Source organism: Rhinolophus sinicus, linkage group LG07 (genome assembly GCF_036562045.2).
Source record: "Rhinolophus sinicus isolate RSC01 linkage group LG07, ASM3656204v1, whole genome shotgun sequence".
Lineage (NCBI taxonomy): Eukaryota > Metazoa > Chordata > Mammalia > Chiroptera > Rhinolophidae > Rhinolophus > Rhinolophus sinicus.
In genome coordinates this window covers 25,052,094-25,070,189 of record NC_133757.1, presented here as the reverse complement: position 1 = coordinate 25,070,189, position 18,096 = coordinate 25,052,094, and the positions used below count along the sequence as shown (strand labels likewise).

Below are 18,096 nucleotides of genomic sequence, written 5' to 3'. Positions count from 1 at the left end.
CCGCATCTTACATGCACACCTCACAGCATTTACGAGTGACTATGGCCAGACCCCTGCTTCCCCAGGGATTTTCAGAGTGGATGGTTAGTACTGTAGTTATCTTCATCTTCCTCCTGTAATAATAGGCCTCGGAGAGGGGGAAATAAGTGATGTCCCAAGTCTCCCTTTTATGGTCAGGTCGAGAAAGGTGCTAAGATGACTGGAATATTCCACCAAGGATGCTACCACAACCATCATTTTCCATCCCACGAAAGTGTATTGAATATCTACTATGTGCCAGACACCACAAGCTGGAGACACAGTGCTATGCCAAGGATGTGCATCAAAGAATCTCAAAGCCTGGATTGGGAAAACTACCCTTGAATGACTGGCAGCAAAGAATGCTGATTCATGCAACGCATGGGTATGTGTACTTGCAAACTCATAGTTAGGCCTTATATTGAAACAAGACTAAAAAATGCCTTTTCTCCCATTTCTTGCTAACTTTTTGGAGCTTTACTATAATGCTTACTTTTCTCTCCCGGGAAGCAATTTATGCCCCTTGGAGAACTGGACTCAAAGGGCGTAATGCTGGGTAACTGCCAGTGGAGTGAGAGCAAATGAGTGATAAAGAGGTAGGGTAACAGAATGGGCTAGTTTTCATATGATCTGTGCCGACCAAGCAATGGGTACTGAACTACAACCCAAGTCTACACAACTGTGTTTATCTGGGTTCTGCAGTGACTGCAGAGGTCTATGGATATTTGGCTGATGCCCGTGAAAAGACAGGTCTCTCTCCAGCTTCCTCCATGAAGGTCTGTAGTATTTCTCATTTCACACCATTCTCTAAAGAGAAGCATACTCAGGAAAACACTCAGTACAACTGGGCTGTTTACTGAGCCCTGCAGCAGAGTTCTTTTGCCAACAGCTGAGCAAATCCATTCCACTGCTGATTCCAAGAGGCCGCCTATAGTACTGACTGCCAACCTCACTTCTCACCCTTGTCCCAGGGCTCACAGGGAATCCCAGTGGGGAGTCTGGTTTTGAAAGAAGACTCTCAGCAACACTGTATCAAATGCTGATTCACTCAGTTTCATTCATGGGAACCTCGCTCATTGAACAACCGCTCTGTGCTGCCCAGTTAAGTGCTAAGAACACAGAGGTCGGAGACCCAAGGTATCACCGTGCATTAAAACTGACTCATTATCTTCATCTGCATCTGCAGGATTCCGTCTGTAAAGGCAATCTACTTGACGGGCCTGATTTGTCTTCCACAAATATATTAAAGAAGCTTCTTATGAGGACTTTGCTCAGCCAAAAAAGCCAGGACCACAGGATTAGACTAGATCAGGTTGGTCTGTGGTCCTGAGGGGTTTGTCCCTGCCACATAACACTGCCAGGCCAGGCAGGGGCCCTTATGCCTCTGGCTTAAGTTGTTCTCCAGACAACTGCAGTAGCCTTCAAATTCATTTTCCCATCCCTTGCCTTTCCAAACTCTTGAGCGTACTATTGCCAAAACCGTTTTAAAACACCAGTCAGATGGTGCCTCTCTCTTCCAAAATCCTCATTGGCTTGCCACTGAGTATGGAACAAGACCTCATTTCCTCTACCTGGTTTTCAAGGCCTTGTGTGATTTGCTGGTAACCCTCCTCCATAGTCTCAGCCTTCAGTGCATCTCTACAGATGCTGTGGCATTTATCACACTAATCATTTCCCCACCCCTGTTCCTTTGCCCATAATGTTCCTTCAGCTGAGAATGCTCACCTCTCCCCTCACCACCATTCTTCACCTACAGAAATTAGAGTAATCTATGTCCCATTCAAATTCCACTTTTCCCATGAAGCCCTTCCTGATCCTCCCAGTAAAAGAGTCGTGGTTCCTTTACAGGCTATCACTCCCCTGTTGTAGACAGACCATGCGAAGCAGAAAGAGAGGTGGTCTGATGTAGCTGCAAAGAGACTGGACTCTACAGCACACTGCCTGGGCTTGAGGCCTATCTCTGCCACTAACTAATAATAGCACCTATCTCAGTGGGTTGTTATAAAATAATAGTATCTATTTCATTGGTTGTTAAATTATTAACTGTATATAAAGCACGTAAGACAATACTTGGCACATGTTAAGCACTACTGAGTTAAAATTATTACTATTATTATTATTATTATCATGGCACTTATCTTCAATGGCTTTACTAATTTCTTGTCTCCCTTCCTCCAATTAGAAGTTTCTGGAGGGCAAAAACCCTGTGGTTTCTCTTACCTATCTTCCAGGACGCTGATGAAAATTAGATGAGAAATGTATGTTGTCAGCAATGTGTTTTGCAATAGAGACTTTAAATAAACTTCCTATTACTTTTATGACCACTGCTAGTACTATCTCGCTCTAATGCCTGTGCTTGATATTTAAGTATCCAGAGAAGTCCCTAATCACTGTTTATTGGATGGCTAAACACATTCACAAAGAAATAGATGAATAATTTGCAACAGGAAAGAACGCCCCCCACCCCACCCCCACCAGCTCATGGGCAGAACACTGAGCATTGTCGGAGGTTCACTGTCCTTTCCTCAAAGCCCAAGGGAGTGAAATTGCAAGTGTTACTCACAAGAATCCTGCAGCATATGAATCAGATAGATTGTTTGTGCCTCCAGCTGAGGTGGTCACCACACCTTCAAGCCAAATCTTCTTTCCTGGGGTATATGTATTAACCACCTGTTCATAACAAAAGCAGAAGGGGATGATCAGATTTTTGAAAGTGGTGAGAAGGAACACATGTATCCCCTTAAGGAAGTTCTTCCAACCCCTTTCTCCCAGGTGGTAATGACCTGTGTTGTTTTTCATGTTGATGCACACCATATAGTCACCTGTCACACATACACAAGCATTGATACTGACACATGTCCATTCAAAGAAATGATCATTTTTTCTTAAGTAAACCCAACGTGATAGAACAAGTGCATATTGCAGGACATAAACTGACTGCTACACCCTTCACTGGAAAATATAAATCTATGATGTTTCCACATTAACAAGTATTGGGAAGCAAATTTTCTTAATACTCTGTTACAACACATCTATGGTTGAGTGCACTGTCCATGCATAAGAAGTCATGAATCATGAGATTAAGCAGAGATCAATGTTTGGGAGAGGTATTTTATAATTACCAGGACATGTATGTATATTACAACCACATTGTGAAATAACTGCAGTAAGTGTAAAAAGAAAAATCACTGACCCACAGGTGAAAGAGCCTACACAGGGAGCAGTCTTCTAAGCAGAGGCAAAGCCTCTTGTCAAAAGGTGGCTCTCTGAAGTTTTGAAATGGCCCAGTCACGATCCACAAGTTGGAGATTGGCCAAATTATCCAGATCAGAGCTCAGATCCTTTGGCAAGCAATCTGGCAGTACTTAAGGAAAATGTTGTACACTGCGTAGCCTCTGAAAGCTTGTCTATAGGTAGTTCATTTGGGAAGTAATAACAGACAGCAAGAATGAAGAACTGGGGGACTGAAATAGGGAAGAAGGGGAAACTGGGACAAGGAAACATTTTCAAGTTGTCAACCACTGCTGGCCACTTGCACTCAATCCCACAGGGATCCTGGCAGGAGCCTTATGAACTGCATCTCCGAACTGTCCCCCAAGAGGGGACGAAAGGAAGTATTTATCTCCTGGCTCCTATTAAGCCCTGCCCCCATTGTGCAGGCATGAGTACTGAGCAGGTTCCCTTTGTTCCATATCTGCCTTAGAGGAATCCCAGAGCAGGAAATGAGAGGCCAGGACATACTGCACTACACCAGCACCAAGCTAGTTTCACCCTGTGTGCCTGCTTAGCTCTGGTCTCTGCAGAGATGGGTAGAGAAGGAGATGGAACTGAGAGGAAGCTGGTTATGCACAAGAAGCACTGGATAACAACAACAGTGTATTTAGGTCCAGTGGCTCACCAATTCCTCTCCTGGATGTATGGACCAAAGCAATTTTCCCTCAGGTCTCTAAGGAGACAAGTATGAGAATGTTCACTATGTAACTGATTCTGGTAGGTGTTCACTGCTAGAGGAATGGAAAAGTAAATTGTAGTGGATACACACCATAAAATATTATACAGCAGTTATAGCAGTTACACCAATACATTCAATGTAAAGCCAGGAACATGCAAAGGTTTTAAAAGTTTAATGGTGAGTTAAAAATAAATAGCAACAGGGATTTCCAGTCAAGATGACAGAGTAGGTAAATGCTGTGCTTACCTCATCTCATGACCACATCAAAATTACAACTAAACTACAGAATGACCAACATCAAGAATCACCTGAAGGCTAGATGAACAGAAGTCCTGTAACTAAAGATATACAGAAAAAGCCACCTTGAGACTGGTGGGAGGGGTAGAGATGCAAAACGGTCTGGTCCCAAAAACACATGTAGTGGTTAAAAATTGGGACGATATCTCTGCTGTGGAGATCCCCCCTGAAAAGTGAAGGAACCCAGCCAGCCTCATACCATGCTCCCCAATCCAGGGTCCCAGTGCCATGAAGAGAAGTCCCCATAACTTCTGGCTCTGAAAACCACCAGGATGGTGGCTGAGTGAGACAGAGGGCTGCTGGAGAGTCCCACGTGATTCTCTTAAAGGGCTTGTGCATGGACTTACTCACTGACGGACTCACCTGCTCTGAAATCCAGAGCTGGGGCAGCAGTTTGAAAGGCTCCAGGGATATACAGGGAGGAATGGAATTGTCTGACTTCAGGATGTGGGCTAGAGGGGCAGTTTTCTCCTGGACAGAAGTACTGGCAGAAGCCATTGTTCCTTTGTTGAGCACTCTCCCTACCCAGACTGCACTAGCAGGAAGGCTCCAGATCTGAATCTCCATCAACCATTTGCCCCACCCTGGTGATTCCGAGACCCAACTGCACCCAAATTTTGGGCCAAACCTAGCCAGTTCCAGGGGCTTTTCCATACAAACAGCCTTCCTTGGCTCAGGCTGAAGATTTTAATAAAATCTCCTGAAGGTTCACAGCCCCCTCCTCCCAAAGCAGCATATGGCCTTGATGTGCCCTATATCTCTTGCTGTGTAGCCCCAAGACCAGCACTGGTGGCAGCTGCCCTTGGTTTGAGGTTTGGCCTCTCCTAGGCACCTCCAAGCCCAGCACAAGTGATGGTCATATTCGGATCACTTTGTGACTCTTGCTGGGTGATCCCAGGCAGGGTACAGGCTGCAGTTGACTTTGGCCTGAGCCAGAGCCCCTCCTAGGAGGCCCCAGGGACATCATGTCCAGCATGTCCAGTGGCTGGCTTTCGACCACCTGGCTGCCTCCTTAAATGAGACATGGAAAGGGCAGGCTTGGCAGGTACCAGACCTGCTAAAGCAAATCTTACTCCATAGCATCAGCCTCTGCACAACAGCTCCTCAAACAGTGGTCATGACCAGTACTTACAACCAACCAACCTGAGGGTCAATGACTCCCACTTACATGCCAACAGCAATCAAGGTTCAACTACAACAGGTGGGCACACACAACCCACTCAATGGACACATCTGGAGCACCTGGCTCAGGTGACCAGGGAGACTGCACCAGTGCGCTCCACAGGACACCTACTACAGAAAGGCACTCTACTAAGACCGGGAGACATAGCAACTTTACCTAATACATAAAAACAAACACAGGGAGGCAGCCAAAATGGGGAGACAAAGAAACATGACCCAAACGAAAGAACAGAACAAAGCTCCAGAAAAAGAACTAAAAACGGAGACAAGCAATCGATCAGAGGCAGAGTTCAAAATACTGGTTGTAAGGAGGCTCAATGATCTTAGGGAGAACTTCAATGGGGGATAGGGAGATAGGAAACATAAAAATGGAGATAGAAAACATAAAAAAGAACCAGTCAGAAATTAAGAATACAATAACTGAAATGAAGACTACCTTAGAGGGAATCGACAATAGATTAGAAGAAGCAGAGGATCAAATCAGTGATTTGGACAATAAGGTAAAAGAAAATACTCAATCAGAGGAACAAAAAGAAAAAAGAATCCAAAAAATTGAGGATAGTTTAAGCGGCCTCCGGGACAACATCAAGTGTATCAACATTTGCATCATAGAGGTACCAGGAGGAGAAGCAAAAGAACAAGGAATTGAAAAACCTATTTGAAGAAATAACAACAGAAATCTTCCCTAACCTGGCAAAGGAAATAGACATAAAAGCCCAGAAAGTACAGAGAGTCCAAATAAGATGAGTCCAAATAAGATGAACCCAAAGAGGTCTACCTCAGGACACATCATAATTAAAATTGGCAAATGTTAAACACAAAGAGAGAATCTTAAAAGCAGCAAGAGAAAAAAAGTTAGTTACCTATAAGGGAGCTCCCATAAGACTGTCATCTAATTTCTCAACAGAAACTTTTAGGCCAAAAGGGATTGGCAGGAAATATTCAAAGTGATGAAAAGTAAAGACCTACAAACATGATCACATTATCCAGCAAAGCTATAATTTAGAATTAAAAGGCAGATAAAGAGCTTCCCAGACAAAGAAAAGCTAAAGAAGTTCATCACTACCAAACCAGTATTACAGGAAATGTTAAAAGGATTTTTTTTAAGATGAAGAGGAGAAAAGATAAAAAATATGAACAACAAAATGGCAATGACTATACGCCTATCAACAATTATTTTAAATGTAAATGGACTAAATGCTCTAATGAAAAGACATAGGGTGGCTGAATGAATAAGAAAACAATACCCTGACATATGCTGCCTACAAGAGACTCACTTCAGATTGAAAGATACACACAAACTGAAAGTAAAGGGATGGAAAAAGATATTTCACAAAAATGGAAATGGAAAAAAAAAAAAAAAAAGCTGAGGTAGCAATACTTATACCAGACAAAATAGACTTTAAAACAAAGGCTATAACAAGAGACAAAGTAGGACCCAGTAATCCCACTTCTGGATTGGTATTTAGCCGAAGAAACACAAAACACTACTTCTAAGGCAAACATACACATCCATAGGTTCATTGCAGCATTATTTACAATAGCCAAGATATGGAGGCAACCTGAGTATCCATCATGAATGAACGAATACAGAAGAGTGGTGTGTGTGTGTGTGTATACACAGAGTAACATATATATATATATATATTCTGCCATAAAAAAGAATAAAATCTTGCTATCTGCACCAACATGGATGGACCTAAAGGGTATTGTGCTGAGTGGAGTAAGTCAGACAGAGAAAGACAAATATCATATGATTTCACTTATATGCGGAATCTAAAGTGCAAAATAAATGAAGAAACAAACTCATAGATACAGAAAACATTTTGATTGTCAGATGAGAGGGGAGGCTGGGGGGTGTGGGTGAAGAGGGGGAAGGGATTAAAAGGTACAAATCGATAGTTACAAAATAGTCATGGGGATGTAAAGAATAGCATAAGGACTATAGTCCATATTATTGTAATAACTATGTATGGTGGCCAATGGGTACTGCATTTACCTGGATGATCATTTTGTAAGTTACACACTCGTAAATGTCTACTCACTATGTTGTACACCTGAAACTAATATTGTATATCAGCTGTAACTGAAATATAACAAATTATTTAAAAAATAGCAACAGAATGAGATTTATTATTATTTATGTAATAACTCAGTGACACTCAATAACACTAAATGGTATATAAAAACACATGTCTCTTAAAGATATATATCAAACCTAAGGAAAGCATGTATTTGAGAGAGATGAATGCAAACAGGGTTTAGAGATGAAAGTGAAAATTAAAACAAAAAAAGCAAATAATATATGTGAAATGTAGCATATATGCCAGAACTTTCCTTTTCCCAAGCCCATAGACAGACATCAGCAAGCAATCAGATTCCTCTTTTCATCTCTCCCTAGGTAGAGCTCCCTACCCTTTCCCTCATTTACCAAATAATTTGTATTATTTGAGACCTATTTTAAAATCAGAATTGGCAAAGTACTTGACCCTTTCAAGAATAAAGTTGTAAAAATACTTCAAACATTTCAGATGGAAGTAAGATAGTGATCAAAAATGGAAGAAAGACCCTGAGAATTAGTAGTGGAGGTCAGATTGGGATGTTGTTAAAGATTAAATGAGAATTCCTCCTCAGACCCAGAAAAAGAAGCGTCATTGAAGACACCACACATAACCCTCTCCGCATTCTCAACAATGCTCACAGTGCCCAACTAAGGGAAACTGGAAATAGTGTAAATAAGAATTCCAGGAAAATACCTTAAATGATCAGAAGACAGAGCCATATGGTGAAATTAAAGGACCACCTCAATGATTCCTCTTAAAATACAGTGCTAGAAAAATACTTGTGCTCTTGATAAACTTTGTATTCCCTTTATGACTAACTAGAACTGAGTAATCTATTGTTTTTATTTTTGCCTTTTGCTTCTAGGATATTCAGAATTTAATTTTTGCACAAAGATGTTAAAATGAGGCAGTTAGAGGGGCCGGCCTGGTAGTTCAGGCAGTTAGAGCTCCGTGCTCCTAACTTTGAAGGCTGCCGGTTCGATTCCCACATGGGCCAGTGGGCTCTCAACCACAAGGTTGCCAGTTCAATTCCTTGAGTCCCGCAAGGGATGGTGGGCTCCGCCCCCTGCAACTAAGATTGAACATGGTTCCTGAGTTGCCGCTGAGCTCCCAGATGGCTCAGTTGGTTGGAGTGCATCCTCTCAACCACAAGGTTGCCTGTTCGACTCCCACAAGGGATGGTGGGCTGTGCCCCCTGCAACTAGCAACGGCAACTGGACCTGGAGCTGAGCTGCGCCCTCCACAACTAACACTGCAAGGACAACTTGAAGCTGAACGGCACCCTCCACAACTAAGATTGAAAGGACAACAACTTCACTTGGAAAAAAAGTCCTGGAAGTACACACTGTTCCCCAATAAAGTCCTGTTCCCCTTTCCCCAATAAAATCTTAAAAAAAAAAAAAATAAGGCAGTTAGAGATAGGGGGTTTGGTTAAACAGAACAAAATAAAAAGGTAAATACCACAACATAATGAACCTTGAAATCATTAAGCTAAGTGAAAGAAGCCAGACACAAAAGGCCACACATTATATGATCCATTATATGAAATACCCACAATTGACAAGTCCATAGAGACAGAAAGCAGATTAATGGTTTCCTAGGGATGGAGAAGGAGAAGAGACGGAGGATGGAGAGTGACTGTAAGTGGGTATGGGGTTTCTTTTGGGGATGACACACATGTTCTAAAATTAAATAGTGGTGACGGTTTCACATTCTGTGACTATATTAAAAGCCACTGAATTGTATACTTTTAAAGGGTGAACCTTATGGCATGTGAATTATATCTCAGTAAAGCTCTGTGTGTGTGTGCACGCGCGCATGTGTGTGTAGCAAAAGGAGAGGTAGAGCCTAAGTAGGCAGATAACTAATATGAAAAAAGGAATGAGTCCTGGAAATTTTGGACACTAGTTGTGAGACTTTTGGTTCATTATTATTTTGGATTTCAATTTCTTCATCAACACGTGAAGCTATGGAGTAGATGAAATTTAAGTCTCTTCCAAATACAAAATGTTAAAATCTATTCGCATTTTGTAATACTAATGCAGGTCCCGTTGGCTCCTGTCCTCCAAAGGTCAAGAGTATCTTTGATTATGCAAGTTAAAACTACATAAACAACAAATATGGGAGACAGAAAAAAAAAGTCCAATACAGGTTAGAGCTGGTCATCTCAGAAACAACGATCTGGACTGGAGGGGAATAGTGAGAGTGGTAGAAAAAGCCACAGGAATAGATGAAATTACCTGTGGAGAACATATAAAAATGGGACTAGAAAAGGGCTAAGGGTTTCCATCCAAAAACATTAAGGCGTTATCAAATGCATCTATTCATTCACTCAACAAATATTGATTGGCACCTGCTATATGCCAAGCAGAGTTCTAGGGGCAGGAATATAGCAGTGAATGAAACACAACAAGGCTCTGCTCTCATTGGCTTACATTTTAGTCAAAGGAAGGAGACTAAAAATAAAAAGTAGACAAACAAAAGACACAGAAATAATAAGAATAAGGAAGAAAATAAAACAGTAATCTGATAGAAAGTGATTTAGCAGGAGGGGAGGGTCGATACTTTACATGGTGGTCAGGGAAGGTCCCTCTGAAAGGCAGTACCTGAGTCGAGACCTGAGTGAAGAGAGAGCCAGCCCCCTGATGGATCTGCTGGAGCAGCACAAAAAGAGGACCTGAGGTGGAAATAGGACTGTGTATAGAACCGAAAGAAGACCATCCGGAGTGCAGTGAGTAAAGGAACGAAGGATTTTAAAACCATGAAAACTGTAAAGTGATACAGAAATTAAAGTTCTGTTACTTCTATGACCACTCTGAACTTTAATTTCCTCATCCGTGAGATGGAATAATACCTGACGGGGCTGTGCTCAGGATAAATGACACTGGGCTAATCACAGAAAGATCCTGAGAGCTAGTGGGAAGCGGCATAGATGCAGCAGATGAACCTTTATGCAAGTCCCTCTAAAGTGATGAATAAATTCACAGGAACTAATGCCAAATATACTTACAGTTTTGTGGGGGATTCTGACCTGTCATTTATGATCCTAGAAAGAAGTCCAGGTGTCTATGGCTTACTTCCGAGGAACCCTGAACTATCAGCTCTTAGAGGGCAGGGGTTCCTATATTGTTTACCTTGATATTTATGTCCTAGCAGAGTGCCTGGCACAGAGTAAGTGGAGACTGGGGGGCTCTAGTCACCCAGAGAGGTGAATACAATTCCAAACCTGCCAATGCACAAGCTCACAGGAAACTGTCACTCTTTAAAGAAGTTATACAACCTGAGAAAGAACAACTAAACTGGTTAAAGAATTGGAAACAATACCTTGATTGCAAAACCACCTTAGAGATCAGGAAAAATAAAGGCATACAATGAAAACCTGTAACAGAATGAAAAATCTAAGATAAGAGATTTGCTTAAAAAAATCTAAGATAAGAGATTTGCTTATTTGCTTAAAGCTCAGAATATCAAGCCTGGAGTCTGACCCTTGAATTTTGAAAAATGGAAATTTCAGAGAAGGAAAGGGAAATACTGCTTTGCTTACCAGACAATTTATATATGGAATTCAGTAACCCCAGAACTGGTGAAGGCAAATCACCATTCAGTGTGATTTGACACCAGAAGGATTTTTTGACATATCAAGCTCATTATAATGCTCTGATATTGAAGATAAGATGATAATTATGTGTTTCCACCACTTACCCTGTGAGGACATTTGCCATAAGTACTTAGTTGGAAGGTGGCATGCCCAACGTGAAGTGGCAATTTGTATGAGGTGGTTATACTTCCAAAGAAATTCAAAGTCTAGCTCATTTAAATGAGGACTTAATTCTAGAAAATGGTTGGATTTATAAAATACTGTGTACAGAGGACTCTGGAAGGACACAGACACTGTGCAAATAACAGTTCATCCGAATTCTCTTCTGACTCGCAGGGAGATTTGGAAGGAAACAATCTAAGAATTGTTATTGAGTGGTGGCTGGGAGTATGGACTGCACACATTTACTTTTCTTGGACTGCTGGTGCTATCGTTTACTCACTGCATGACCTTGAGTGCGTTACATGACCTCTCTATGCCTTCATTTCCTCAGTTGTAAAATTAAAATAATAATACTATCTCAGAAAGCATTTTTTGACATTTAAATTACCTACTATTTCTAAAGCGCTTGGAAAAATGTATGGCACATGGCAAGCTCTTAAAACGTAAAGCAAATATTGCCTAGATCTCTCCTTGTCCAAAGCACATGGGATTGTATTCGGGTCAATCTAACATTAGGGTTGGTTGCTCTTCTTTTGTATACAACATTTGTGGTGGTAGGTAATAGGCTAGATGTATGCTAAAGAGTAGAGAAAAGCCTTTTTAGAATTGAAAATGCATGTGGACATAATTGACATGGACATAATTAGCATTCAGAGTAATTCATTTATCCACTGTCAGCACAGAGGCAATTCCTGCCTTTTTCTAGAGAAGCCACATGAACAAAACAACACACAGAGAGGTAGAACTTTGATACAAAACCTAAACCAGTTATATGAAATGTTCTGGGGAAAAGAGATTCCTAGGAAGTATTCAGGTTAAAGGTCCTGGGAGTAGTTGGTATAAATCAACGAGGATTTTCTGAGCATTTACTGTTTGGGACATGGCGAGAGGCTTGATGTGTGTCTGCCCCAAACAGAGAAGACCATTATGGTGACATGTCGGGGAGGCACTGAGGCTGGGTGCTGGTTGGGACTGGGGAGCAAATAGGAATGGGCAGAAGAGGAGAGAAAAACAATCAGGAAAACCAGATGGAACCACCTGCAAAATTCCCTTAGAAAGTGAAACTCTGAGAAACGGAGGGCTATAGTTCAACACTGTGGTTTTCTGCGTAAATATGATTCTCCCTGTGCTGGAAGAGAGAAAATTGCAGGACTGGAAAAAACAAGGGCATGTTCCTGCTGAGAAATTATGTGCCAATGAAGGTTATTTTAAGGAACACACTATCTGGGGAGGGAGAAGCACAAATGCTGAGATCGCTGATGTGAGGGCAGAGGGAAGCTGAGTGGTGGTTGGTTCCCTTTCAGTAGTTCTGTGACCCAAATAGACTTCGGCCCTCGGGCCCAAATAGTCAAGGGAATTCTGAGGCACCCATGGAATAGCTCACCAAGCGGCCAGTGGCTGCTCAGAATCCTTGGGCTTTCTGGGGGCAGGGTGGTGCAAAGGGAAACCCTGCCAGCTCCCTTCCCTCACATTTCAGGAGTCGAGGACATCAGAACTATTTGACGTGGCTGTGCTGAAGGAGAAGGGGTGAGCGAGAAGAGAGAGGTTAGGATTTTTTTTTCTCTTTACTATTTTGAATTTTTTTAAAAAAGGAAAAAAATGATAAGAAGAAAAATAACCATTTATGTGGCACATTTTCAAACCTGGGCTTCTTTTTCCTGTATCTCCAAAACTGTGATCTAAGTCTTTAGGAAAAGACCCCTGAGAGCCTGGTCTCAGCCACTGGCTGTGCAAGGGATGGTAGCCTTGTAGCAGCAGACATGTTGTTTATGGTTATCCAAACCCAACACCTTCCTTAATGAGAAAGGAAGCAATAAAACAGGAACAGTGGACAGGCCCGCTGGGCTAATCAGCCCTGGCAGGAGGCCCACCCTCCAAAAGAAGCTGGAGTCCATTAATTCCAGCATCTCATCTACTTGAAAATCAACCTTCCCCAGGACCTCAGAAAGAGCAGTGGTTCTTTACGAAACCAGGACTGGTCCCCTGTATCATTGGTTCAAAGGAGCTGACTAACTTCAAGAAGCTTCTTAAACCTTACCTACGCACAGAACTCTTCTTGGCGGTGCCCCTGTCTCTTGGGTCCTTATTATATTTATAAGGGATCCAAGTGAGAGTTGAATAATGTTTTGGTGTTTCTTTCCATCCTTCTTGCGTGGTTTGACTCTAAGCTACCTACTATATTCAAAGAGGAGGGGGATCATTCCATCACTCCTTCCTCACTGCCCCTTCCTGAGTGTTGGATCTTATCATTTCTCCCTTGGTCTTCCTACCAAGTCCATCTTCCTCGAGTCCATCCTCCACACTGCTGCCATTTGTTAGCTTGACAAGTCCCTCCCCTTTGTTGGTTCCCCGTTACCAGCAGTACTCAACCGCGTGATGACAAAGAGAGAAGTCTGTGTGATTAGTTAGGAGATGTGCTAAGAGCAACTTGAAAGTTGTCACAGCAATATTCTTTTCATTCACCGGAATTATGAAATGTCTCCTTAACTGGGAAATTAACCCTATGGAGCCAGTAACTGCATACAACCCATGGTCTATTTCATCCATTTGTCCATGGAGTATGCTAGACATGGTGACATGATAGTGAGAACCACCGACCCATGGGATACGATGCCACCTGCTTTAATTAACTTGCTATCTAAGATCCTTCGTAACCACCATTTAACTACTTCTTCCCTCCCTCGTCATGACACCTATGGTTTACAACACTCAATGGACTCACCATTGTCAACTACACAATCTTCTGTTAGGTTTGTACTGATCACCCTCTCTCCTACTCATTCCTCACCCACATTGTCTGATATTTTTTCATGGCTTAATTCACATGTTACCTCCTCTCTGAAACTTTCCTTAAACCCTCAGAAAATTAATTGTTCACTCCTCTGGGCCCCAAAGGTCTTTGAACCTATCTCTGACCTTGACATTATTATACTGAGTTGTAATTTTCTGTTTGCCTATATGTTTTCCTTCCTATACTATAAGCAGCTTGAGAAAGCCACATTTTTTTCCTTTTTGCATGCCCTATGGAATGCATGGCAATTACTTTACTTATTACATACTCGTGAAATAATAAGATAATGAAATCACTAACATGTTAATAAATGAGAGAGATAATATTCTACTGATGAAAAGGCTGAGTGTCATAGAAGATAATTAATAGCCTCAAAACCGTAACAGCAAACACCAAATCCTTCCAATCGCAGTTCAGCACTCCGTCTACTTTCTGACTGAATTTTCTTATTTGAGGAGACCTAGAAGCTTCTGGTCGACTAAACTGCCTCCATATTTAATACGTCCTTCTTAGGTTAGACAAGCAGGGTTATTCTGAGCTCAGCTGTTCCAATATCTCATCACATTCTTGATTTATTTCTTCTGTCTAATGTACTTCCTGTCAGTTCCATTAATTTTTTTCGGTGTAATTTCTTTTTATCATCTCCCTGTTCCGGAGTGCCTTATTTGCCCATTTTCTTTTGGTATCAGATCAATTTTTAATTTGTGGCTCCTGTGTCATTTTCAGGATTTAAAATTGCATTGTCTGCTCTTGTTATCTCAAACCACAGAAAAGCAATTGAATGTAATTGCAACAAAACATAAAATTAAAATAAGACATACACACAAAAAGATAAATTCACCCGGAGGCAAGGAAATTATGAGCATATGCAAGAATATAAGGAACAAAGTTTCACCGAGTCCCAAAGCAATGACTATGATCGAGGATAAGTGCTGGAAGAGGGAGGAATTGGACAGCAGCTACTCGCATATAAATCACTGTTTCTCCCTCCCCCAGCCCTTTTTTGTGAGTAACCAACCCTCCCCTCAGCCTTACTGGACAGTCTACCCACCGACCAGTCACAGGCTCCACCAGAGGCAGAGCTAATGTCATCTTACTCAAGACAAACCTAGAAGGCCTCTACTTCCATGTGGCAACACTGGAAAGTCACCCCAATATGCCTCTTCCTTCAGAAAAAGCGTTTTGCTCCAAACAGCAATTTGTTCCCAGGGCCTTTCCTCCAAGTGCCCTGGGAGCATTATCTTCACATTGTCAGTGCCTGGCATGTAACAGGATCAAAAGCCAGTGCACATGAAACATAAATGGAGCCCAGTGAACGAACGCACATCTGTCCCTGGAGACCCATGTCCTCTTCCATCACTGAATATGGTGGTAATATTAGATATTACCTCATACTGTGGTACCCACTTTCCTTCAACCCTCATTTCTAGGACACCCACCGCAGGTTATATCAAGTGATTTGGGGGTCAAATTGATGTTCTTTCACCAGAAACATTCAGTATTTTTCTTTAAAAGTCTTCCCAATCCTGGGTGGTTAGGACTATAAATATTACATGGATTACAAAATAAATGGTTAAAAAGTATGGAGATGCAGAATTGTGTATTAGAGAAGAATGTGGGCTCTGGAGTGGAATGGGTCTGCTGGGGCTTGAATTCTGAGTTTACTACTTAGCAAGTGTGGCCGTGAGCAAATTACTGGTTTCTTCAATGGGTTAGTGATATATGATGCACTCAATACATGGCATTTGTAAACTCAAAGGTAACAGAATTACTATATTTCTGTAAGTTCATGCATTTTCACATTTTCATGGTTTTGAAATCAGAATGCTTTTCATAATTAATATCAAAAGAAACTTGTCAGCTGTTTACACTTTTCCCCCAGCTGTTATTAAATTGATGGTATATGTTATAATTATTTGTGTTAAGAATTAAGAAAATAGGGTTAATGGAAGGACAATGACCTAAACTTTGGAACCCTTGTATGGTAAACATACCTTTCCAGCTAGATTCCCCTATTAGTGTCTTCTACAGGAAAGAGCAGAGCCAACGTTTCCCATGGGTCATAGTCTCCCATTTGCAGCTGAACCGCCAACTGCAGTTACAGAGGCTCATTTATTGGGAAGCTCATGAAACTTAAACTTCCAGCTCCCCACTTTCACAGGCCTCTCCTATGGCCTGGGCAAGACCCTCGTAATGTATTCATGTAGTCGGATACCTTTCTAAAATGTGCAAATTGTTTTGTTTCTTTTTCTTAAAGAGGTCCCCTTTGTATGAGATTTTGGCCCCATAAAACTGAGAATCACCCATGGATGTCGGTAAAGGTATTGGGAGTGGGACAGCTTGTAGTTGGGGTTCCCTGCCTCTCCTGAGTCTTTCCTTGGCCTGTGTTGCTCTTCCCCTCCATCAAAACCTGCTTTTGATGTTAACACCACAGTCTGACTTTAAATCAGTGTAGTTTACCTCTTTTCGGGTTACTTCTATTTTACGTCTTCCTTCTAATGTAGAATAAAAGATGATTTTTCTAAAATGAAACATCCGGCATTGGCAAACAGACTGCAATGCTATTTTGAGGCACAAAGAGACCTTTCCTTCACCCCTAAACACAATCTCCTACGATGCCCACATGTAGGCATAGCCCATTTATGGCTGCCGAAGTCAATTTCTATCTATTCATCGCCAGCAGACTATAGTCTTCTGCACGTGAATAGCAGAGACAGCAGGTCCAAATGTGAATGAGACAAAGACATTATTTTGCTTCTTTTACACGTCCTCCACTGTTTCACTCTGCTCGTTCACCTTCCCCTCACTGCCTGTCTTCCTCCCTCTAACATTTATTGAGCAGCTGTCAAGTGATAAGCCCTATGGTGGGCACTGGAACATTGAAATAAGCATTCGCTGCTGAATGAACGAATGAATCAACCAATCAAGTACTGATTTTTGTGGCGATGCTACTGTTCTTACCCTAGTCATGTGTTTTCATTCTCCCGTTTTCTCCATTAGAGAAGGTTAACACTGACGCCCTCATTTTTCCTTTAATTGTGCATCCAGTTATTTTATGATCCTGAATGATAATTATTATTCTTTTACCCTCTTACCCTTTGATATACGAAGAGGCTCAAATAAGTAGGTAAACCAGAAGGGTGGTTAAGAAAAAAGTTTCTTTTTTGAACTATTCATTACTTCAAAAGATCAAATATTTTTCTGCTTTACCTACACCCGTGATCCTGCAACTAAGATATTTTGGAGGAAGTGGCATAATATTACCGCATTTATTGAGACTTCAAAGAGTTAATCTTTATTAAACATAAGCATCATTGCATGTTATTACCATTACTTGCTTCGTTAACTATTTTCCCACTAGACCATAAGGACAACCACCACTTCATGAGTCTTGCTGACCATTTTATCCTCAGGGGTCGAGGAAATATTAAGGATGTTATAAACAGTTGACAAATGAAAGAAGGAAGGGAAGAAAGAAGGAAGGGAGAAAGGAAAGAAGTTTTCACATATTAGGGAAGCCAATTGCTCAGTTTACTTGGTATTCAAAATGCAGTCACAGGGACAGGACTTTTGGAAATACTTCCTTTATGACTAGCATTTTACCAACTCCTCCCTGTGCTTATTCAATTGCTGAAAATAATATCAAAAAGTGTTATTTCCTCCTCTGATTCCTCTAGGAGATGAAGACACAAATCATAGAGTCCAAGCGACTTAAGCCAAAGTGGTTCTTCTTGGTTCTTATGTTATTGTTTTGGAGTCAGCCCAGATCTCCACACTATACCATCTGCACTGTATCCTAAACATCTCTCACTTTCCCACCTGACTCTTCTTGCCTGTACTGTTAGATTCTCAACTCTTTCCCTTGACTCATCTCCCAAAGTATACTCGTAGATAATTATCCTCATTCGAGAGGAAGAGAGAGGGTGTGTGGATCATCCAAACAAGTGGGGTGTCCAAACATTGTCTCGGTTTGGCTTCCAAAAGCATCATGTAGATTTTCATATAACAAGAATTTGCCCACTGCTCAGAAAGC

General features: G+C 41.5%; 1 protein-coding gene across 1 annotated transcript in view; it reads right to left on the bottom strand.

The window, feature by feature from the left end:
- Window positions 1–18,096, bottom strand: part of HPSE2 (heparanase 2 (inactive)) — a 530,253-nt gene that overhangs the window by 124,193 nt on the left and 387,964 nt on the right. The window contains exon 8 of the mRNA XM_074339233.1: window positions 2,582–2,688. Within this exon, the coding sequence (XP_074195334.1) occupies window positions 2,582–2,688 (107 nt within the window). The remainder of the gene's footprint in view (window positions 1–2,581; window positions 2,689–18,096) is intronic.